The 25504-nt window shown below is 37.2% G+C and overlaps 1 protein-coding gene and 1 non-coding gene across 7 annotated transcripts in view; one reads left to right on the top strand and one right to left on the bottom strand.

The window, feature by feature from the left end:
- BRWD3 (bromodomain and WD repeat domain containing 3) overlaps positions 1-25504 on the bottom strand; it is a 217390-nt gene that overhangs the window by 80930 nt on the left and 110956 nt on the right. For 5 of the 6 annotated variants that reach the window (XM_073880921.1, XM_025880303.2, XM_025880387.2 and 2 more), the window contains 7 exons: positions 22016-22183; positions 19588-19771; positions 18013-18106; positions 4284-4433; positions 2693-2772; positions 1939-2107; positions 378-491 (listed from right to left, as the gene is read on the bottom strand). In XM_073880921.1, the coding sequence (XP_073737022.1) occupies positions 378-491; positions 1939-2107; positions 2693-2772; positions 4284-4433; positions 18013-18106; positions 19588-19771; positions 22016-22183 (959 nt within the window). The remainder of the gene's footprint in view (positions 1-377; positions 492-1938; positions 2108-2692; positions 2773-4283; positions 4434-18012; positions 18107-19587; positions 19772-22015; positions 22184-25504) is intronic. The other variant, XM_025880237.2, reaches the window with a different exon arrangement.
- Positions 20871-20972, top strand: LOC112835684 (U6 spliceosomal RNA). Its single transcript, XR_003211301.1, has one exon. It is a non-coding gene; the product is annotated as a U6 spliceosomal RNA (small nuclear RNA).

The following is a 25504-nucleotide window of genomic DNA, read 5'->3' on the forward strand; positions in this document are numbered from 1 at the left end:
AGCTTGATTCTGTATTTCCCTATAACACCCCCTATCCCCTTCCTCCAGTGGACTAGCAGTTTTTGAAGGCCATAGCCTGCTGTAGCCTCTTTTGCCTGGAAGGCAATAAAGCTACTGTTCCTCTTTTTCTCTTTACTCAAACTCTGTCTTTGAGTTATATTTTGTCCCTGAAGCATAGGGTTAGGTTATCGACAACACCAAGGATACAAAAACTAGTAAGATTCTGTCATTATCCACAAGAATATATAATGGAGGAGAGCAGTTAAGACAGTGTACATATAACTATAACAGAATTGAGAATATAAATGTCCTAAGACTGATTAAAGTGAGTGCTCTTGAGGTTCCAAGAGAAAAAGATTATAACAGGTAACAATTACCTCATCTCCCATCTGTGGGACAAATGGGGAACGTCGTGGTATGGTATCCAAAATCCACTGAGGGGCAAACCATTCTTCATTGGGTTCACCTGCCATAGAAAGCAGTCCTCCTTTCTAAAATATAGTTCACAAATATATAAACCATAAATATATGAATAGTAGTATGAAAAATAACAGAGAATGTTAAAAAAATCAGGTTATAATAAAACCTAAAATATACAAATTTTAAACATTTTAATTCACCAATTAATTATGTACAATCTTGTATCAATAAAATAATCAAGTTAATTCTTTAATATGTTGCTCAATTTTGGCTGACAGATAATATAACAATATATACTACGTAAGAACCACAAACTTTCAAGTCCTCAGAATACCATATGAATTTGAGTACAAGTAACAGGGGATCTTTTTGCCAATAAAATGGTGACAATCAAGAAGATAATTCTGTCTACTAAAGCAACAGGATACAGAATATGTACATAATAAATTTTTAAATTAATATTCAAATAACTATTTGGACTAAGTCTTTACCTGAAATTCTCTGAGGAAGAGAAACCACCATTGGGATGAAATAAAAACATATAAAGAAATGGAAGAACACCTACATGATTTATTATACCCTTCCATTTTACAAGTCAAAATGTACAGAAATTTATGACCAGAAACATGACAAGAATAACATTTTCATACTATGGTAGCTTAATATTTAAAACTTTACTAAATTTTCCTACGACCCAACAATTGCACTACTAGGTATTTATCCCAAAGATACAGATGTAATGAAAAGAAGGAGCATATGCACCCAAATGTTCATAGCTGCAATGTCCACAATAGCCAAACTGTGGAAGGAACCAAGATGCCCTTCAACAGATGAATGGATAAAGAAGATGTGGTTCATATATTCAATGGACTATTACTCCGTCATCAGAAAGGATGAATACCCACCATTTGCATTGACATGGATGTAAATGGACAGGATTATGCTAAGTGAAATAAGTGAAGCAGAGAAAGACAATTATCATATGGTTTCATTCATATGTGGAACATAAGGAATAGCACAGAGGACCATAGGGGAAGGAAGGGAAATCTGAAGGGAGGGAAATCAGAGATGGAGACAAACCATCAGAGACTCTGGACCCCAGGAAACAAACTGAGGGTTTCAGAGGGGAGGGGGTTGGGGGATGGGGTAGCCAGGTGATGGATACTAAGGAGGGCATGTGTGGTGATGAGCACTGGGTGTTATACGCAACTAATGAATCACTGAACACTACATTAAAAACTAATGATGTACTGTATGGTGGCTAACTTAACATAATAAAAAATAAAATAAACTCTACTATATTTTAAAAGTGATTATCAATGTTTTAATTTAATAATAACTAAATAATGAAGATATTCTAGCCTCTACTTTTGAAAAAAATTTAAAACTTTTTATTTTAAAGTCATTTTAAACAATTTTACTTAGTTTCTCAGATGGAATGTTATTTTTAGAGAAAAGTCAAGTGTTACTATTATTCAAGTGTCAAAGGCAAAAACAAAAACTAGTAAATTTACAAACCTTCTTTCTAGTTTGTTTAGTTTTCTTTTGCCTTTCTTCTAGTGACTTCAAATTCTCCTCCTCAGAGCTGCTGCATATTTTCCGTGTTGCCTGTCTGGTTTGTCTTTTTGGAGGTTGCAAATTTATTCCAGCATCTGCTGTCCAATCAGAATATTCACTTGATGAATCACTATAAATATATCAAAATTATGAATATATAAGTTTAGAAAAGGAATAGTTTTGCCCCCTAAATGAAAGATGGTCATTTTGTAATAAAATAGCATTATAAATGACATGGCTTGATATTGTTCTAACTGAACAGAAAAAATATCAATATAGATTTTTGATCATTATCTAAGTGATTTCAGTGAAATCCTTCTTGTATAAAGTATAATGGTTAGTTTCCCATAACAGAATTTAAAATTCAAAATCCTGTTCAAGTCACAAAAGCTTCTTTAAATAAAGGTGCCCCTAATCCCTGTAAATGGTTAAATGTAGCTGTTTTAAAACTCAACTAAATAAACATAGCCTGCTAAGATGCAGAATCTTAGATTTACAAAACATCTTATTTTACAAATGAGGAAACTAAAGCCCATAGTGACATGCCCAAAAAGATACTGGCAGAACCAGGATAAAGCAAGTTTCTGGATTTCCAACCTAGTACTCTTTCTACTATAAAATACTATTTTAACTCTGGATTTACCAAATTCCTACAAGAAGATAATTTCACATTAAAATGGTAAAATAATTTTGATCAAATCAAAACGATTACAACTACCTGGAAGAACTTTCACTTTGCCATTCAATAACAGGATCCTCTACAGAAGCATCACTTGTGCCAATTGTTTCATCTTCCTGCAATAAGGAGCCAGCAATTGAGATATATGGTGATTAACTAGCATATTATTAATTATCATACAGTACCTGTTTTATAACACTTTCTGTATTTTCTCCAACCAAAACAACATTCCAATTAAGTACATAATTAGGGGCTCCTGGGTGGCTCAGTAGGTTGAAAGTCTGATTCAATTTTGGCTCAGGTCATGATCTCATGGCAGTGGGATTGAGCTACCTGTCAGGCTCTGCACTCAGTGGTGAGTCTACTTGAGATTCTCTCTCCTCTCCCTATCCCTCTGCCCCTTCCCCCACTCACGCACTCTTTCTCTCTAAAACAAATAAATATTTAAAAAATGCACATAATCATTTTTCTACATATATCTGTAACTCACAACTAAGCTTACCAGGTATTTAAAACTCTTTTTAATATCTACTATCTTACTGATATGGGACATTTTTTATTATTTCAAAGACTGAAGAGACTCCTTAAGGTTCCCAAATATAACCCTCTTAAATGCTAAAACCATTGCTTAAAAAATATCTATATGCCTCTGCCAAGTTAATATAATTACTCTCCATTAAAATTAACTTTTATTATGCAAAATTTCAAACATAGCAAAGTAGAGGGAATAAATTACTCTTGTGTACAAAATATCCAGTTTATACAATAACTCACTGCCAATCTTGTTTTATCTGTATCATCACCAATTGCCTCATACCCACATGATTATTTCAATGCCATTTTATAAAAAAAGAACTTTAACTGTAAAAATTTAGTAAGATTAAGATTCTTTTTTAAAACAAAACCACACTACCATTATGCCATTAGAAATGTAATGTCATTCCTCAATATCTGACCATTCATTTTAGTTCAAGATTTCCATAGGTGAGGGAGAAAAGGAAGGATATCATTGATAAGAATTAAAAAATTGAATGCTGGAAGAATAATGGGAGTGCCATATAATGTCAATGAATAATTAAACCCACATTAGCCACTTAACAACTAAAGTTGTTAAGAGAACAAAAGGAAAGGAGTGAAGAAGAGAGGAAGAAAAGAATTGGTATACTCTTATTCTATTACCATGAAAAAAGTAGGTCTGAAAAAAGCCATCACTTCATAATTTCCATGAATGATGAAGTCATGAATAACTGAAAATGTGCCTTTCTGCTGATTACACAGTAAACGAGTTCTGGGACTGTAAACTAGTCATTACTGTTTATATTCCACTTTTTATTTATGGGCAGAATTCCTCTCACTCTTCTCATTTGTCCCAAAGTCAAACTTTTACTGGCATATTTGATACACTCAAACAAAATACTTTCTTTGGTATAAATCATAGAACATATCTAAAGAAATTCAATATAATGCTCAAAGTTGCTCATTAAATGCCTTATTAATGAACACTCTTCTTAAAAGGAAATACATTAAAATTAGTTTCTATTAAAATGACTATTAAAAGTAAACCCAAGGTGATGACACTAACTGGTAAACAAAAATTACACTAAGTAAATAATAGCAGATATCTAACCTCTGAAGAGCTGTCTGAGTCTTCCTGTACACCTGAATTTTGACACGATGCTTGTGAATTATGCTCTATGGTGGACCGTGTTTGGTAAGTATGCTGACGCTTGCGCTGTGTCCTTCGTAAAGACCGCCCACAACTAGGCTGATAATCATTCTGTAAAACAGAAAGAAAACACGTTTAAAAAAATGAAAAGCTCAGGGGGAGGAAAAGATGGTGGAGGAGTAGGGGACACTATTCCAACCGGACCCTGGAATTGAGCTGGATATCCAGCAGACCACTCTGAAAAACCACGAGATCAGCCTGAGATGTTAGAAGATAGATAAGGATCTCTACAAACAGAATATCACAGGCGGTTGGTTTTGAGGTACAAAATGGGGAGTCATGATTCCGCAGGCAGATATTGGAAGGTAAACGGAAGGGGGAGGGAGCTGCCATAAGCGCTGGCACCAGGAAGGTGAAATAACACAGGAACACAAAGGCCTCCTGCGCTGGGAAATGGGTGCAGACTCACAGACGGGTAGCGATGGGGAAAGGAATTTAGGGAAGCACCCCGAACTGAAACCTGGAGTGGTGGGGCCACGTGTTCGAACTTGGGGTGGCTGGCAGTTTTAGAAGCACAAAGGGCGGAGACGTGCCCCAACCTGGTGCAAGGACTGGGAGCCTTACTGAGGGGTGCAGAACCCAGGATGCTGCAGATTATAGCAGCACAGACAGAAACGGAGATAGTGTGGTCTGGAGAGCTCACTGAAAAACAGACTGCAATCTCTCTGCTCTGAGGCACAGGGTTGGAAACGACTTCTTCTGCTCTGACTCACGGAAGAGACACGGAAAGCCACAAGGGAAAGCCACCAGAGAACAAAATCCCCAAAAAACTGGTTTTCACTAAACCAATCCCCCCCCAAAGGGTAGGGCAACTCTACCCAAACAGGGTTACCTAAGTAGCAGTGCGGCAGGCCCCTCCCCAGAAGACAGGCTGGGAGAACAAGAGACTGACAACCCTAAGGTCCCTATAAAACAGGTGCATTTTGCTTGGGTTGTAGTCAATAATTTGGACTCTGTACATTACCTCAACCCCCCTCAACAGAATGACCAGGAGGAGGAAACCCTAAAACAGAAAAGACTCAGAAACTGAATTCTGCCACAGATTTGAAAATGGATACAGATATAACCAAGATGTTGGAAATGAAATTCAGGGTAGCAATCATGAAGACCAATAGCTAGAATGGAGAAATCGATTAATGGCAACATAGAATCTCTAAAGGCAGAAATGAAAGCTGAACTGGCAGAACTTCAAAATGCTATCAATGAGATCCAATCTAATCTAGATAATCTAAAAGCTAGGGTAAGCGAGGTAGAAGAACGAATTAGCGACCTAGAAGACCAATTGATAGAAAAGAAGGAAAAAGAGGAGGCCAGGGAAAAACAAATCAAATCAAATCAAAATCCATGAAAATAGAATCAGAGAAATAAGCTACACCATGAAACATTCTAATGTCAGAATTATTGGGATCCCTGAGCGGGTAGAGATAGAGGACTAGAAGGTACATTTAAACAAATCATAGTTGAGAACATCCCTAATCTGGGGAATGAAACAAACATTTCTGTCCTAGAGGCAGAGAGGACCCCTCCCAAGATCAAGGAAAACAGGCCAACACCCCGGCATGTAATAGCAAAACTTGCAAATCTTACAACCAAGGAAACCATCTTAAGGGCAGTTAGGGGGAAGGGATTCCTTCGTACAGAGGGAGAAACATCAGAATAACGTCAGACCTATCCACAGAGACCTGGCAAGCTAGAAAGGCCTGGAAAGACATATTCAGGGTACTAAACGAGAAGAACATGCAGCCAAGAATACTTCATCTGGCAAGGCTGTCATTTAGAATGGATGGAGTGATGCAGAGCTTCCAAGACCGGCAGAAACTGAAAGAATATGTGACCACGAAGCTGGCCCTGCAAGAAATATTAAAGGGGATTCTATAAAAGGAGAAAGATAACAAGAGTGATATACAACAGAAATTTACAGGGATAATTTATAAAAACAAAGTCTTCACAGGCAACATGATGACAATAAATTCATATCTTTATAATCACTCTCAATGTGAATGGCCTAAATGTACCCATAAAACGGCACGGGGTTGCAGATTGGATAAAAAGACAGGACCCATCAATATGCTGTCCAAAAGAGACTCATTTTGAACCTAAACATACATCCAGACTGAAAGTGAAGGGATGGAGCTCCATCTTCCATGCCAGCAAACCTCAAAAGAAAGCTGGGGTAGCAACTCTTATATCAGAAAAAATAGACTTTAAACTAAAGACTGTAGAGACACAGAGGTACACTATATCATTCCTAAAGGGTCTATCCAACAAGAAGAACTAACAATTGTAAATATCTACACCCCCAACATGGGAGCAGCCGTCTACATAAGCCAACTGTTAACCAAAATAGTCATATCGATAACAATACGTTAATTGTAGGAGACCTCAATACTCCCCTCTCAGCAATAGACAGATCATGTAGGCAGAAAATCAACAAAGAAACAAGAGCTTTGAATGACACAGTGGACCAGATGGACTTCATTGATATATACAGAACACTTCACCCTAAAACAAAAGAATATTCATGCTTCTCGAGCACACACAGAACTTTCTCCAGAATAGACTACAAACTGGGTCACAAATCTGGTCTCAACCGATTACAAAGGACTGAAGTTATTGCCAGCATCTTCTCAACCCATAATGCTTTAAAACTGGAACTCAATCACAATAAAAAAATTGGCAGAAATTCAAACACATGGAAGCTAAAGACCACTCTGCTCAAGAATGTTTGGGTCAACTAAGAAATCAAAGAACTTAAACAATTCATGGAAACCGATGACAACAAAAACACATAGGTCCAAAACCTATGAGATTCTGCAAAGGCGGTCTTAAGGAGGAGATACATAGTCATCCAAGCCTCACTCAAAAAAACCAGAAAAATCCCGAATTCACCAACTAACCCTACACCTTAAAGAACTAGAGAAAAAGCAAAATATGATGCCTTAAGCACACATTAGAAGAGAAATAATTAAGATTAGAGCAGTGATCAATGAATTAGAAACCAGAAACACAGATCAGATCAACGAAACTAGAAGCTGGTTTTTTGAAAGAATTAATAAGATTGATTAACCATGGCCAGACTTATCCAAAAGAAAAGAGAAAGGACCCAAATTAATAAAATTATGAATGAAAGGGAGGAGATTACGACTAACACCAAGGAAATAGAAACAATTATTAGAAATTATTATAAACAGGGAAGGAAAGATGGTGGAGGAGTAGGGGACCCTATTTCAACTGGTCCCTGGAATTGAGCTGGATATCTACCAGACCACCCTGAGAACCCACGAAATCAGCCTTATATGTAAGAAGATCTGGATCTCTACAAAGAGAATATTGCAGGAGGTTGGTTTTGAGGTACGAAGCGGGGAACCCTGATTTCACGGGCAGATATCGGAGGATAAACGGCAGTGGGAGGGTGCCTGGCCATGGGGATCCTACACCACTGGTGAGGGACAGCCTCATGCGCTGGGGACAGGCCACAGACTCGCAGACCAGTAGCAGCGGGGAAAGGGCTTTAGGGCAGCCCTCGGGGCAGAAACCCGGAGTGCCTGGGTCAAGCGTGCAACCTGGGAGTGGCTGGCAGTATTAGAAGCACAAAGGGCAGAGACTGCCTGGACCTGGAGGCAGGACTGGGGGCCCTGTGGAGGGGCACAAAACTCAGGATGCTGCAGTTTATAGCAGCACGGACAGAAAGGGAGACAGTGTGGCCAGGAGAGCTCACTGAAGAACAGACTGCAATCTCTCTGCTCTGAGGCAGAGGATTGGAAACGGTCTCTTCTGCTCTGACTCGTGGAAGAGACGCAGAAAGCTGCCAGGGAAAGCTGCCAGAGAACAGAAGCCCCCAAAACTGATTCCCGCTGAGCCCATCCCCTGCCACAGGGGGCAGGGCAACTCTGCCCAAACAGGGTTGCCCGAGTAAAAGCGCTGTAGGCACCTCCCCCAGAAGACAGGCTGGGAGAACAAGAGGCCAGCAACCCTAAGGTCTCAAGAAAACAGGTGCATCTTGCTTGGGTTCTGGTCAATAATTTGGACTCTATACATTCCCTCAAACACCCATCAACAGAATGACTAGGAGGAGCAGCCCCCAAAATAGAAGAGACTCAGAGATTATGGCTTATGCTGCAGATTTACAAATGGATGCAGATATAACCAAGATGTCTGAGATGGAATTCAGGCTAGCAATTGTGAAGACAATGGCTAGAATGGAGAAATCAATTAATGGCAACATAGAGTCTCTAAGGGCAGAAATGAAAGCTGAATTGGCAGAACTGAAAAATGATATCAATGAGATCCAATCCAATCTAGATAATCGAAAGCTAGGGTAACTGAGGCAGGAGAACGAATAAGCGACCTGGAAGACAATATAATAGATAGAAAGGGAAAAGAGGAGGCCAGGGAAAAACAACTCAGAATCCATGAAACTAGAATCAGAGAAATAAGTGACACCATGAAGCATTCCAATGTCAGAATAATTGCAATCCCGGAGGGAGTGGAGAGAAAGAGAGGACTAGAAGACGTATTTGAGCAAATCATAGCTGAGAACTTCCCTAATCTGGGGAATGAAACAAACATTCACGTCCTAGAGGCAGAGTGGACCCCTCCCAAGATCAAGGAAAACAGGTCAAAACCCCGGCATGTAATAGTAAAACGTGCAAATCTTAGAACCAAGGAAACCATCGTAAGGGCAGTTAGGGGGAAGAGATTCCTTACGTACAGAGGGAGGAACATCAGAATAACGTCAGACCTATCCACAGAGACCTGGGAAGACATATTCAGGGTACTAAATGAGAAGAACATGCAGCCAAGAATACTTTATCCGGCAAGGCTGACATTTAGAATGGATGGAGTGATGCAGAGCTTCCAAGACCGGCAGAAACTGAAGGAATATGTGACCACTAAGCCGGCCCTGTAAGAAATATTAAGGGGGATTCTATAAAAAGGGAAACACCCCAAGAGTGATATACAACAGAAATTTACAGGGACAATCTAAAAAACACAGTCTTCAAAGGCAACATGATGACAATTAATTCATATCTTTCAATAATCACTCTCAATGTGAATGGCATAAATGCTCCCATAAAATGGCACAGGCTTGCAGATTGGATAAAAAGACAGGACCCATCTATATGCTGCCTACAAGAGACTCATTTTGAACCTAAAGATACATCCAGACTGAAAGTGAAGGGATGGAGATCCACCTTCCATGCATGCAGACCTCAAAAGAAAGCTGGGGTAGCAATTCTTATATCAGACAAATTAGATTTTAAACCAATGTCTGTAATTAGAGACACAGAAGGACACTATATCATTCTTAAAGGGTCTATCCAAAAAGAAGATCTAACAATTGTAAATCTATGCCCCCAACATGGGAGCAGCCATCTACATAAGCCAAGTGTTAACCAAAATAAAGAGTCATATTGATAACAATACGTTAATTGTAGGAGACCTCAATACTCCACTCTCAGCAATGGACAGATCATCTAAGCAGAAAATCAACAAGGAAAAAGAGTTTTGAATGATACACTGGACCAGATGGACCTCATAGATATATACAGAACATTCCACCCTAAAACAGAATACTCATTCTTCTCGAGCACACATGGAACTTTCTCCAGAGTAGACCACATACTGGGTCACAAATCAGGTCTCAACCAATACCAGAAGTTTGAGATTATTCCCTGCATATTCTCAGACCACAAAGCTTTAAAACTGGAACTCAATCACAAGAAAAAATTTGGAAGAAATTCAAAGACTTCGAAACTAAAGACCACTCTGCTCAAGAATGTTTGGGTCAACCAGGAAATCAAAGAAGAACTTAATTCATGGAAATCAATGAGAATGAAAACACATTGGTCCAAAACCTATGGGATACTGCAAAGGGGGGAAATACATAGTCATCCAAGCCTCACTCAAAAAATTAGAAAAACCTCGAATTCACCAACTAACTCTACACCTTAAAGAACTAGAGAAAAAGCAACAATCGACACCTAAGCCACACATTAGACGAGAAATAATTAAAATTGAAGAAGAGATCAATGAATGAGAAACCAGAAACACAGAAGATCAGATCAACGAACCTAGAAGTTGGTTCTTTGAAAGAATTAATAAGATCGATAAACCACTGGCCAGACTTATGCAAAAGAAAAGAGAAATCTGGACCCAAATTAATAAAATTATGAATGAAAGGGAAGAGATCATGACCAACATCAAGGAAATAGAAACAATTATTAGAAATTATTATCAACAACTATATGCCAATAAATCAAGCGACCTGGATGAAATGGAGGCCTTCCTGGAAACCTATAAGCTGCCAAGACTGAAACAGGAAGAAATTGACCACCTGAATAGGCCAATAACCAGGAACAAGATTAAAGCAGTGATCAAAAACCTCTCAAAAAACGAGTCCAGGGCCCGATGGATCCCCTGTGGAATTCTTCCAAACATCCAGCAAGAAATAATACCTATTCTACTGAAGCTGTTTCAAAAAATAGAAACAGAAGAAAACTTCCAAACTCATTCTATGAGGCTAGCATTACCTGAATCCCCAAACCAGGCAAAGACTCCACCGAAAAGGACAATTTCAGAACGAAATTCCTGATGAATATGGATTCCAAAATCCTCAACAAAATCCTAGCTAATAGAATCCAACAATACATTTAAAGGATCATCCAACACAAACAAGTGGGATTTATCCCCGGGATGTAAGAGTGGTTCAACATTCACAAATTGATCAATGTGATAGAACACATTAATAAGAGGAGGGAGAAGAACCATATGGTCCTCTCAATTGATGCAGAAATACCATTTGACAAAATACAACATCCTTTCCTGATTAAAACTCTTCACAGTATAGGGATAGAGGGAACATTCCTCAAGTTCATAAAATCCATCTATGAAAAACCCACAGCGAATATCATCCTCAATGGGGAAAAGCTGAGAGCCTTTCCCTTAAGATCAGGAACACGTCAAGGATGCCCACTCTCGCCACTATTGTTCAACATAGGACTAGAAGTCCTAGGAACAGCAATCAGACAACAAAAAGAAATAAAAGGTATTCAAATTGGCAAAGAAGAAGTCAAACTCTCTCTTTTTGCAGACGACATGACACTTTATGTGGAAAACTGAAAGACTCTACCCCCAAATTACTACGGTTCATACAGCACTTCAATCATGTGGCAGGATACAAAACCAATGCACAGAAATTAGTTGCTTTCTTATACACTAACAACACAATTGTAGAAAGAGAAATTAGAGAAACGATTGCATTTACAATAGCACCAAAAACCATAAGATACCTCGGAATTACCTAAGCAAAGATGTAAAGGATCTATACTCTAGGAACTACAGAACACTCATTAAATAAATTGAAGAGACACAAAAAGATGGAAAAATATTCCATGTTCATGGATTGGAAGAATAAACATTGTTCAGAAGTCTATGCTACCCAGAGCAATCTATATTTCAATGCCATTCTGATCAAAATTCCAATGACATTTTTCAAAGTGCTGGAACAAACAATCCTAAAATTTGTATGGAATCAGAAAAGACCCCGAATCGCCAAGGATATGTTGAAAAAGAAAAACAAAGCTGGGGGCATCACATTGCCCGATTCCAAGTTATACTAGAAAGCATTGATCACCAGGACAGCATGGTACTGGCACAAAAACAGACATATAGATCAATGGAACAGAATAGAGAACCCAGATATGGACCCTCAACTGTATGGTCAAACAATCTTTGACAAAGCAGGAGAAAACATGCAATGGAAATAAGACAGTCTCTTCAATAAATGGTCCTGGGAATATTGGACAGCCACATGCAGAAGAATGAAACTCGACCATTCTCTAACACCATTCACAAAGATAAACTCAACGTGGATGAAAGACCTCAATGTGAGACAGGATTCCATCAAAATCCTAGAGGAGAACATAGGCAGTAACCTCTTTGACATCACCCACAGAAACTTCTTTCAAGATACATCTCCAAAAGCTAGTGAAACAAAAGCAAAAATGAACTTTTGGGACTTCATCAAGATAAAAAGCTATTGCACAGCAAAGGAAACAGTCAACAAAACAAAGAGGCAACCCACAGAATGGGAGAAGATATTTCCAAACGACACTACAGACAAAGGGCTGGTATCCAAGATCTATAAAGAACTTCTCAAACTCAACACCCAAAAAACAAATAATCAAGTCAAAAAATGGGCAGAAGACATGAAAAGATACTTCTCCGAAGAAGACATACAAATGGCTAACAGACAGATGAAAAAATGTTCATCATCATTAGCCATCAGGGAAATTCAAATCAAAATCACATTGAGATACCACCTTACACCAGTTAGAATGGCAAAAATGGACAGGGAAAGAAACAACAAATGTTGGAGTGGTTGTGGAGAAAGGGGAACCCTCTTACACTGTTGGTGGGAATGCAAGTTGGTACAGCCACTTTGGAAAATAGTGTGGAGGTTCCTCAAAAATTTAAAAATACTGCTACCCTATGACCGAGCAATTGCACTCCTGGGTATTTTTCCCAAAGACACAGATATAGTGAAAAGAAGGGCCATATGCATCCCAATGTTCACAGCAGCAATGTCTGCAATAGCCAAACTGTGGAAAGAACCGAGATGCCCTTCAACAGATGAATGGATAAAGAAGATGTGGTCCATATATACAATGGAATATGACTCAGCCATCAGAAAGGATGAATACCCAACTTTTACATCAACATGGATGGGACTGGAGGAGATTATGCTAAATGAAATAAGTCAAGCAGAGAAAGTCAATTATCATATGGTTTCACTTATTTGTGGAACATAAGGAATAGCATGGAGGACACTAGGAGAAGGAAGGGAAAAATGAGGGGGGGTAATTGGAGGGAGAGATGAACCATGAGAGACTATGGACTCTGAGAGACAAACAGGGTTTTAGAGGGGACAGGGGAAGGGGGATTGGCTAGTCCAATGATGGGTATTAAGGAGGGCATGTACTGCATGGAGCATTGGGTGTTATATGAAAACAATGGATCGTGGATCACCACATCAAAAGTAATGATGGATTGTATGGTGACTAACATAACATAATAAAATTAAAAAAAAGAAATTATTATCAACATCTATACACCAATGAATCAAGCAACCTGGAAGAAATGGACGCCTTCCTGGAAATCTATAAACTGCCAAGACTGAAATAGGAAGAAACTGAGAACCTGAATAGGCCAATAACCAGTAACGAGATTGAAGGAGTGATTAAAACCTCCCAAAAAACAAGAGACCAAGCCCTGATGGATTCCCTGGGGAATTCTACCACACATTCAAAGAATAAATAATACCTATTCTCCTAAACCTGTTCCAAAAAACAGAAAAAAAAGGAAGGCTTCCAGACTCATTCTGCGAGGCCAGCATTACCTTGATCCCCAAAGAAAGCAAAGACCCCATCAAAAAGGAGAAGTTCAGACTGATATACCTGATGGATATGGATTCCAAAATTTTCAACAAAATCCTAGCTAATAGGATCCAACAATACAGTAAAAGGATCATACACCACAACCAAGTGGGATTTATCCCTGCGATGCAAGGGTGGTTCAACATTCGCAAATCAATCAATATGGTAGAACATATTAATAAGAGGAGAAAGAACCATATGGTCCTCTGAATTGATGCAGAAAAGCATTTGACAAAATATAGCATCCTTTCCTAATTAAAATCTTCAGAGTATAGGGATTAGAGGGAACAATCCTCAAGTTCATAAAATCCATGTATGAAAAACCCACAGCAAATATCATCCTCAATGGGAAAAAGATGAGAGCCTTTCCCTTAAGATCAGGAACACATCAAGGATGCCCACTCACGCCACTATTGTTCAACATAGTACCAGAAGTCCTGGCAACACCAATCAGACAACATAAAGAAAAAAAAGGTATTCAAATTAGCAAAGAAGAAGTCAAACTCTCTTTGCAGATGACATGATGCTTTATGTGGAAAACCCAATGGACTCCACCCCCAAATTACTAGAACTCATACAGCAATTTAGTAATGTGGCAGGGTAGAAAAATCAATGCACAGAAATCAGTTGCTTTCTTATACACTAATAATGGAACTATAGAAAGAGAAATTAGAGAAACATTTCCATTTACAATAGCACCAAAAAATAAGATACCTACGAATAAACATAACCAAAGAGTTAAAGGATCTGTACTCTAGGAACTACAGAACACTCCTGAAAGAAATTGGAGAAGACACAAAAAGATGGAAAAACATTCCATGCTCATGGATTGGAAGAATAAACATTGTTACAATATCTATGCTGCCCAGAGCAATCTATACCTTCAATGCCATCCTGTTCAAAATTCCAATAACTTTTTTCAAAGTGCTGGAACAATCCTAAAATTTGTATGGAATCAGAAAAGACCCCGAATCGCCAAGGAAATGTTGAAAAAGAAAAACAAAGCTGGGGGCATCACATTGCCGGATTTCAAGCTATATTACAAAGCTGTGATCACCAAGACAGCATGGTACTGGCATCAAAACAGACATATACACTAATGGAACAGAATAGAGAGCCCAGATATGGACCCTGAACTCTATGGTCAAATAAACTTTGACAAAGCAGGAAAAAATGTGCAATGGAAAAAGACAGTCTCTTCAATAAATGGTGCTGGGAAATTGGACAGCTATATACAGAAGAATGGAACTCGACCATTCTCTAACACTATACACAAAGATAAACTCAAAATGGACAAAAGACCTCAATGGTAAGACAGGAATTCATCAAAATCCTAGAGGAGAACATAGGCAGTAACCTCTTTGACATTGGCCACAGCAACTTCTTTCAAGATATATCTCCAAAGGCTAGTGAAACAAAAGCAACAATGAACTTTTGGGACTTCATCAAGATAAAAAGCTTCTGCACAGCAAAGGAAACAGTCAACAAAACAGAGGCAACCCACAGAATGGGAGAAGATCTTTGCAAATGACAGTACAGACAAAGCGCTGATTTCTAAGATCTATAAAGAACTTCTCAAACTCAACACCCAAAAATCAAATAATCAAGTCAGGAAATGGGCAGAAGAAATGAACAGTCACTTCTCCGAAGAAGACATACAAATGGCTAACAGACACATGAAAAAATGTTCATCATCATTAGCCATCAGGGAAATTCCAATCAAAACCACATTGAGATACCACCTTACCCCAGTCAGAATTGAGAAAATTGACAAGGCAAGAAATAAATGTTGGAGAGGTTATGGAGAAAAGGGAACCCTCTTACACTGTTGGTGGGAATGCAAGTTGGTATAGCCACTTTGGAAAACAGTGTGGAGTTTCCTCAGAAAATTAAAAATAGAGGTACCCTATGACCGAGCAATTGCACTCCTGGGTATTTACCCCAAAGACACAGATGTAGTGAAAAGAAGGGCCATATGCACCCCAATGGTAATAGCAGCATTGTCCGCAAAAGCCAAACTGTGGAACGAGCTGAGATACCCTTCAACAGATGAATGGATAAAGAAGATGTGGTCCATACATGCAATGCAATATTACTCAGCCATCAGAAAGGATGCATACCCAACTTTTACATCAACATGGATGGGACTGGAGGAGATTATGCTAAGTGAAATAAGTCAAGCAGTGAAAGTCAAGTATCATATGGTTTCACTTATTTGTGGAACATAAGGACTAGCATGGAGGACATTAGGAGAAGGAAGGCAAAAATGAAGGCAGGAAATCGGAGGGGGAGATGAACCATGAATGACTATGGATTCTGAGAAACAAACTGAGGGTTTTAGCGGGGCGGGGGGTGGGGGGATGGGTTAGCCTGGTGATGGGTATTAGGGAGGACACATATTACATGGAGCACTGGGTGTTATACAAAATCAATGAATCGTGGATCACTACATCAAAAACTAATGATGTATTGTATGGTGACTAACATAACATAATAAAAAAAATGAAGGGCTCAGTGAACAAACAAAAACATATATAAAGCAAATCAACTGGGTGGGGAGGGGGAGGGATGGATGTAATAATTAGGAATAAATCCCCAAAAAGAAAATACAAGATATATCTATATATATTTAAGCCATTTTAAATTAATATTCATTACTTTCCTATTTTGGAAATTTTGTGATCAAATTAAAGAGTATGCTGAAAGTTTGGGTTGCAAGAATGGGCCCACTCAGAATTTACAATTTTACTCACAATTACTCACAATTATTACTCACAATTTATTACAAGATGAAGCAAGATATCTGTATCATACCTATGTATATATAATTCTTAATATAATATACACTTCTTTAGTTCTTTAAAAAACTACATTTAATAAACAAGAAAAATATTTAATTCTTAACAACTAAAATTAAAGTGAAAACTATTTTATTCTAACCTTTACAAGTTTAAAATATTAATGATACATCCTTATGTAAAAGTTATAACCATAGCATGTTATCAGGAGTAAACAAGTTTAAAATTCTTACAAATAAATCATTATCAAAGGCCAGTTTCTTATCCTACATGTAAATATTTCTCATTTTTGATATAAATAAAAATTTCTATTGACCCAATGACCCTGTTTATTAGTCTCAGAGAAGTCTGATATTTTAAAAATCAGCTTAGGAGGAAAAAATAATATAAATCATGGATCTGAGTCATTCAAAATCTCTAAGAAAATAACCTTATCAGAGAACATCAAATAAGCTAACAAAACCTCAACAGAAATTAAGAAAGTGGGCAACAAAATGATCTAAGGATATTTGAATATATTCCTACACTTACTTAAAATTGTGTTTATCAATACTGAAAAGAAAATTTAAAATTCAGTGCCCATTGCCTAGATTTCTTTAATAAAATTAAAATCATCCTAGACTCTCCAAGTCACCATACTTATCAGGAGTTATGGTTAGATCTGGGAATAAGAACAGATATCGTTCTGCCACTAGTTCGTTCAATCTCAGAATACCAGTCAGGGGCTTACTTATGTACCTAATGAAGTATAGGAATCTGACTCCCTGCTTAGCAGTTTCTACTGGGAATATGAAACTTCCCAATGTATAGATCAGATTTTGCTCCTATATGATTAGGTAGGCTAAAAGTGGGCCTTTTCTCTAAAGGGCCAGAATGTAAATATTTTTGGCTTTGCAGGTCATGTGATCTCTGTTATAACTAGTCAACTCTACAGCGTGAAAGCAGCCATAGACAGTATATTAATTAATAAGCGTGGTTGTGTTCCAATATAACTTTTATTAAGAAGAATAGGCTGTGGACCAGATTTAGACCATGGGTAGTAGTTTGTCAACCTCTTACCTAGGATATCCAAACATTTATTTTACACTGTGATTAGTGATCAGCCAATAATTTTAAGGTTTTACTCTAACCATATAAAAATGGTATTTTAATACAAATATTTTATACCTACAATGACCACATGTCCTAAATTTGGGGGGACAGTCCTGACTTTGTGTAATTTTATCTTTATTAATAATTGCCATATATTTCAATTTCAGGTTTAAAAAATAGGTTACCTATATGTAGTCAACTAGCAAAATAACCCCTTAACATATAACTGCTACCTTTGAAAAACCCAGTATCTGCAAATACTTGCAAGTAGTGTAACCCAAAGGACTATAAAACTAAACTTACCCTTTGGGTAGGATAAGATGGCTTTTTCTTCTTTTCGACTGTATAAAGACTGATTTCTATGTCACCTTTTGCAGTTCGACATTCTTCCTGAACCCTGATAATAAAGGTCAAAGTGACAGGAAATCATCAAAAATCAAACCAACAGTCTAAGGAGGGCATGTGTTGTGATGAGCACTGGATATTATATGAAACTAATGAATCATTGAACACTACATCAAAAACTAATAATGTACTTATACAGTGGCTAACTGAACATAATAAAAAAATAACTATTAAAAAAATCAAACCAACAGTCTAAAAGCCAGACAACAAAAATTAACTATTTTTAGGTGTACGATAATGACATTTACAATGTTGTATAACAACCATCAACACTATTTGCAAAACTTTTTTATCACTCCAAACAAACTTTGTAACCATTAAGTAGTAACTCTCTATTTCTCCTTCTACCAGTCCTTGTTAACCTCTAATCAACTTTATGTCTCTTTGAATTTGCTTTCTCTATATATTTCATATAAGTGGAATCATATGCTATTTGTCCTTTTGTGTTGGTATTTCACTTAGCATGTTTTTAATGTTTATCCATGTGGTAGCAGGTATCAGAACTTCATTCTTTTTTTTTTATGACTGAGCAATATTCCATTGTATGTATATATCACATTTTGTTTATCCATTCATTTGTGGACAGACACTGGCATTATTTCTACTGTTCTGGTATTGTGAATAATATAGCAATGAACATTGGCATACAAGTATCTCTTTGACTTCCTTCTTTCAATTGTACTTTAACGTTTTGAGCAAAGAATTACTTCAAATTCCTCTACTGCCAAGAGTTCATAAATTAGCTATATCTCCCTTTTTCTTATTACTGTCATAGAAAGAAAAAAAACTAAATTATGTTTGCTACTTGTTGGATGAGCTGGTAAAAAGGCTTGGTAGAGGAGTTAGCATGATTAAGAGATTTTGTATGTTCTCTGTCAAATGTCTTTTTTCTTTCCTAAATCTACTTACAGCCTATGTGGATTATCTGGAGTTGATATTAAAGCAAATGTTAGGATTTCTAAATAAGAATAGGTATTCTAAATTTGAAATTCATCCTAATAAAATCCTTTCATACAAGGAAGTATACTTAGAGGGCATTTCAAAATACACCCTAAGTACTGGGGTCTACAACACATCTATATTGCATTCCCAAACCATTCCAATATCAAATTGAGGGCCTTTTCCTCAGAACCACTGTTGAATTTGGGTCTATATACCACTGACATATTTAATAACAAATGGTCTCAAATTCTTACTTAATAGTATTTGTATTCTTTATCTTCTAACCTAGACTATAAACTCATGGAAAACAAACTATGTTCTTCATTTTTCAGTATTTCCCAAGCCATTTAGCACAAAGCCAAGCAAATTAAAGATAATCATTAAATAGTTGTTATGGAATGAACTAACTGGAATAATGTAGAAAAACTAATACAAAACTCAGCTTGATTAAAAAATACCTTAGTTATTAAAATTTACTAACTAAACAATAAAATTCTCAATTTTCTTATCAATGTTACCTTATTGACTCACCTACTAACTCCATTATTTAGTTCATTGACCACCACTCTTCTGCTCCATGCCATGAGATCTCGTTCAGTGGCCATCTGGCTCCGGGGAGCATTGTTATGCATTTGTCGGACACCTTCAATTTGACCACTACGTCGAAGCCCAATATTTGGGGATGAAGATATGTCCATATTTGGACTTCTCAGAGCTAAAATAAAAAGAAAGGTACCACTTTCTCCCAGTAAAGGCACCAAAATTTTAGATATCAGTACTCTAAAATAGGAGAGTCTAAGATGGTACTTCTAGACAATATTGCCATCCTTTTGTTCTACATTTTCTGTACCACCTTTATGGTTTTTAAAGTGTGTTGAATAAAGCAAAGCACTCAATAAATGTTTAAAGTTTCTATCACTCTTTTAAATTTTTTCAAAGTACGTTCACATCTGTCATCTACTAAATTCTTAGGAAATACAAAAAGTATATTTAACAGATTTGGTAGATTCACAAATGCTTAATAGTACTACTTCAGAAAGCAGCTTTTAATCTAAATCTTATATTTAGCCCACTAAAAGGACTATGAATAAAGTTTCAATAGGCTTTCAAAAGTAGTAATGAGAGAAAAAGTATAAGCAAAAAATATTAACTATCAAAATTTCATTTTCAAAGCTGATAAGCAATGAAAGAAAGGGGAAATAAAGTAATGAAACATTTTTTAAGCCCCTAGACATTCCCTGTTAATTTATTTTTGTTGTATTTGCAAATAAAATAAAAATGGAAATTGAATGATTCATTCAACTGTTAAAATAAGCACCCAGGAAAGACAAAAACGAAACAAACAAACAAAAATCATTGGAAACAGAAGTCAGTGGGGTCACTCTGACTAATGGCATTTCAAATATATCCACAGAAATCTAGTATGGAGGGTAGAGTTGAACGCTGATTTCATTAATGAATCTCTAAATCAGGGTTCTAAGAATGTTTAACAAAAAGGGCCTGGTTATGTAGGATTATCAGCCCACTTCTTATCCTGTTCCAGATTAAGGAAAGCTTAGTTAGGTGCTCCTTAGGTGAACAAAAAATATTTTTATTTTAATTTTAGAGGATACTTAAGAATCAGGAAATGAGTATAATACTCTGTGAATCACCTCAAATTTAAATCACTTTATTCAATTCCTGGACTCCCAAAGCTATAATACCCAAATAAACCCCAATTACATAAATGTAAAAAGAAACACATTTGCCAAAATCCCATAAGAAGACTGCATTTTGAAGTACTACTAATAGTTCTTGAAAAAGGCAAAACTGATGATGCACACTTTGGCAGCACTTATATTGAAATGATACAGAGAAGATTATCATGGCCCCCGAGTGAGGATGACACACAAATTCATGAAGTATTACATCATTAAAAAAATATAAAACTGACAGAAGCTAAGATTTATATAAAATTCAGATATATATGGCACCTGGGTGCCTCAGTCAGTTGGGCATCTGCCTTCGGCTTGGGTCATGATCCAAGTCCCAGGATCAAGTCCCTCATGGGCTCCCTGCTTGGCAAGGGAGTATGCTTCTCCCTCTGGCTCTCCCTCCTCGTGTGTTTCTCTCTCTCACTCTCTCTCTCTCTCAAATAAATAAAATCTTTTAAAAAATTCAGATGTATAGCCACATTTCATGTAAAGTGAAGAAAAGATATAATAAATTAGAATACTGCCAGTATTCAAACTGTTATGAAAATCAATTCATAAGTTGCATCTGTATTTCCTAAGAATAGGGCTTATCTTCCAGTGTATTTTTTTTTTAAAGATTTTATTTATTTGAGAGAGAGAGACACAGCGAGAGAGGGAACACAAGCAGGGGGAGCGGGAGAGGGAGAAGCAGGCTTCCCGCTGAGCAGGGAGCCCAATGCGGGGCTCAATCCCAAGAACCCTGGGATCATGACCTGAGCCGAAGGCAGACGCTTAACGACTGAGACACCCAGGCGCCCCCTTTTGTTTTTTTTAAAGATTTTATTTCCAGTGTATTTTTGTAAATTCAAGAGACGAAGGGGATAACGTTGCTTTTTTTTTTTTTCAACAAAGGAGGGTAAATTTTTTGTTAGTAATTTTTACATTCACATGGTTTAATTTCGAAAACATTATAGGTTGGTTCTCCTTTTACAAAAAGGCTGTACTTACTGCAGCACCTCATATATTATAACAAAAGGAAAGACTGCAAATACATTCTTGAGTTAGGAGAAAACAGTATATTAAATATACCACCCGTATTTCTTAAGAAACGCTAAGAACTCTTAGCCACAAACGAAAATGAGATTATGGCACTTTGGTGTATTTGATATCACAATTGTAAATTAATAAAAATGTTCTTATTTAAAAACCTAAAATGTTCCTTACATGTAATTACTTAGTGCAATTAAAATAAAGTAACTCCATCATATAAATATATACATACTTACCACCATTAGCAGAATATGATCTATTAATTGGAAAATGTGGAATATCTCCTTCGTTAATTAGTCTAAGATCTTGTTCTCTCTGTAGCTCCCTGATTATTCCATCAAGAATGCTTTCATCTTGGTCATTGGTTTGTTGCCCAATTACTTGTTCTACCACCTCACCATCACCTTAATGACACCAAGATATAAAACCACAAAATTACATACATTTTAATATACCTTAAATACAGTAAAAATAACCTTCATCTATAAATCTCTAGATAAATAATAAAAAACAAGATTAAAATGAAAATAAAACATATATCAAAAAGTATTTATAAAGAACTTTTAAATTGTTTGATATGTCAGCTTGTGTGTTCACATGACTTAACAAATGTCCCCAAATTAGCTATTATTAGGAGGGTCTTCTCATTTTAAAGAATAATCATTAAATTATGAATTTCCAAATGTACTTTCTTGATGAAATATTCCAAGCAAAAAGTCCAGAGTAGAGATCTGAGTAAAGTTTAAAGTGCAACCACAGATACAGAAAATGTTTTGCATCTTTCTTTCATGAGAATTTCCTTTCTGAAATAAATCAAAATAATGGTCTTTCAAATACTGTCTCTTTCAAAAACATCTCAGTATATTGATAAGTACAGAAATTATTTCTACTGACACACTGAAATACAATGGTTATACCTGAATACTTTATTTACTTCTATATTCTTTTTCTTTCCTTCTTTTTAAAGATTTATTTATTTATTCCAGAGATGGGAGGGAGGGGCACAGAGATAGGGAGAGAATCCTCAAGCAGACTCTATGCTGAGTACAGAGCCACACGGGGCTGGATCCCAGGTCCCTGAGATCATGACTTGAGCCAAAATCAAGAGTCAGACACTCAACCAACTGAGCCACCCAGGTGCCTCTATATTCTTTTTCTTAAATACATCTTAGACATGTTTTTCATCTTGTCCTCTAGTCGGACTAAAAGGTATCCAAAAGAGCAGCCAAGTAGCCAGACATCAGGTCTTATAGGAAATGAAGTATGATGAATTAGAGACTTTTTTTACTCAAATGTGTTGAGTTTTATCTATTTAATATTCATGCTTTTCCCCTTGTTTACATATATGACATTATAAAAGTCAATATTAGCAAACATATAACACCATTTCATTGCTCTACAGATCTTTATGAGAGAATACATAAAAGGATATGCAACATTTCACTCTATAAAAAACAAATCAAATATTAAATCTCTAGTAAGGAAATAAAATTCCATTTACAATTCAATATCTACACCATACCTGGAAGAAAACCTACAAAAAACAAACTAAGATATGAAGGCATTCTGGTGTGGTGGATGGGGTATGAGAGGCAGAAAATGCAAGAGAAATACATAAACAAGATTTGCTATGGAGGGGAAGATAGCTGTGGAGTAGTAGGAGACTAGGCTTGCCTCCTCCCATGAATACAAGTAGATAAATACCAATTCACCCTAAATACTCCAGAAATTGATCTGAAGACTAGGAGAACAAACTCTACAACTAAAGGTAGAGAAGAGGCCACATCAGAGAAGGTAGGAAGTGCAGAGACATGGCTTGGGATAGAAACAGATCATGGCTTCCATAGTGGGGAGGGAGCCAAGGTCGTAGAGAAGGGCAAGAGACAGACTAGCACAAAGGGGAGCTCACATGGGAAAGATGAATCCTCACAGCAACTGGCTTGGTAAGCCAGAGGGGCTGAATTTCACGAGCTCTTGAAAACAGTGGGGCTTAAAGCTTGGAGTTTTATAGGTCAATGGGTTTGGCTCTGGGAGAGCATGCAAAGCATTGGGGCTGCTCTTGGAAAGAATTCAGGGCAAACAGCCCATAAACTTGTGGCGTGGAAACTGATCTCAAGAGCGCCTGAGGCACACAGTGGGGAGCTTATTTGCCCATCTCAGAGTGTGTCCCAGAGAGGCAGGATTCATGAAAAGACCCGTCTGTGAACAAAGTAACTAGCAGCCGCCATTTTCCTCCCATCTGCATAAGTACAGGGTCACCTATGGGAAACAGCACAGCACCAGAACTTACTACCTAAATTGCTTATGCCAAGTCCCGCCCCATTGTGCTCAGATGGAACTGACCTTCCAAGTCACACTTAACCTCAGTCCTAACACAGCAGTTCTCTTCCCTCAGACTGGCCCAAACTCCTGCCAACACTGCATCTCCTGATCCAGGAGTTTTGCAGGACCTGGGTTCCAGTGGCAGTGGCAACATGTCTCATTTCACAAGCAGACCAGAGCACACCAGTTAAAGCTCACCACAAAAGGCCAAGGACCAAACAATGCTGACAACAGGCAAAGACAGCATCTACAGAAGATGGGCCTAAAGAATAAAGTGGCCAGCACAGAAGAGCAGAGAGCATGCACCACACATTAGAAAAATTCACTGAAGTGTCGGGTCCTGGGGAAAAGGGGACACTGCACTCCAGGGTATTACAAGGACTTCTTCTTCAGAAGGTCATTACCCCCAAGAAGAGGAGACATAGCTGACTTATCTAACACACAGAAACAGATACACGAGAAGCAAACAAAATGAGAAGACAGAGGAATTTCCCCCAAATGAAAAAAGAGGACAAAGCCACAGCCAGAGATCTAAAAGCAAAATAGATATAAGTAACATGCTTGATAGAGAATTTAAAGTAATGATCATAAAGCTATGCACTGGACCTGACAAAAGAGTGGAAGACATTAGTGAGACACTTAAAAAAGAGATAAGGAATAATATAGCAGAGATAAAGGATTTACTAAACAAAATGAATAACATGGTTGACAGAATAAACAGCAGTCTGGAAGAAGCAGAGGAACAAATTAATGACCTAGATGACAGAGTAATGGAAAGTAGTCAAGCTAAACAAAAGAGAGAAAGAAGAATTATGTGAAAGAATTAGAGAACTCAGTGACTCCATCAAACATAATAACATTCATATTATGGGAGTTCCAGAAGAAAGAAAAAGAGAAAAGAGGGCAGAGAATATATTTTAAGAAATAATAGCTTAAAAATTCCCTAATCTGGGGAAGGAAACAGATACCCAGATCCAGGAGGCACAGAGAACCCCCAACAAAATCAACAAAAGCAGATCCACACAAAGACATATTATAATTAAAATGGCAAAATATACTTATAAATAAAAAAAAATTTAAGTCAGCAAGACAAAAGAACACAGTTACACATAACGGAAATCCCATAAGGCTATCAGCAGCTTTTTCAGCAGAAATGTTATAACAAAAAGGGAGTGGCATGATATGCTCATAGTGCTGAATGGGAAAAATCTGCAGGCAAGAATACTCTATCCAGCAAGGTTATCTTTCAGAATAGGAAAGCTAAAGAGTTTCCCAGACAAACAAAAACTAATGGAGTTAATGACCAATAAACCAGCTCTATAAAAAATATTAAAAATAATTCTTTGAGTGGAAAGGAAAGACCAAAAGTGACAGTATCAAGTAGGAAACATAAAGCAGTGAAA

This window comes from Callorhinus ursinus, unplaced genomic scaffold (assembly GCF_003265705.2).
Source record: "Callorhinus ursinus isolate GAN/ISIS: 27379988/994484 unplaced genomic scaffold, GSC_fseal_2.0 scaffold40, whole genome shotgun sequence".
NCBI lineage: Eukaryota > Metazoa > Chordata > Mammalia > Carnivora > Otariidae > Callorhinus > Callorhinus ursinus.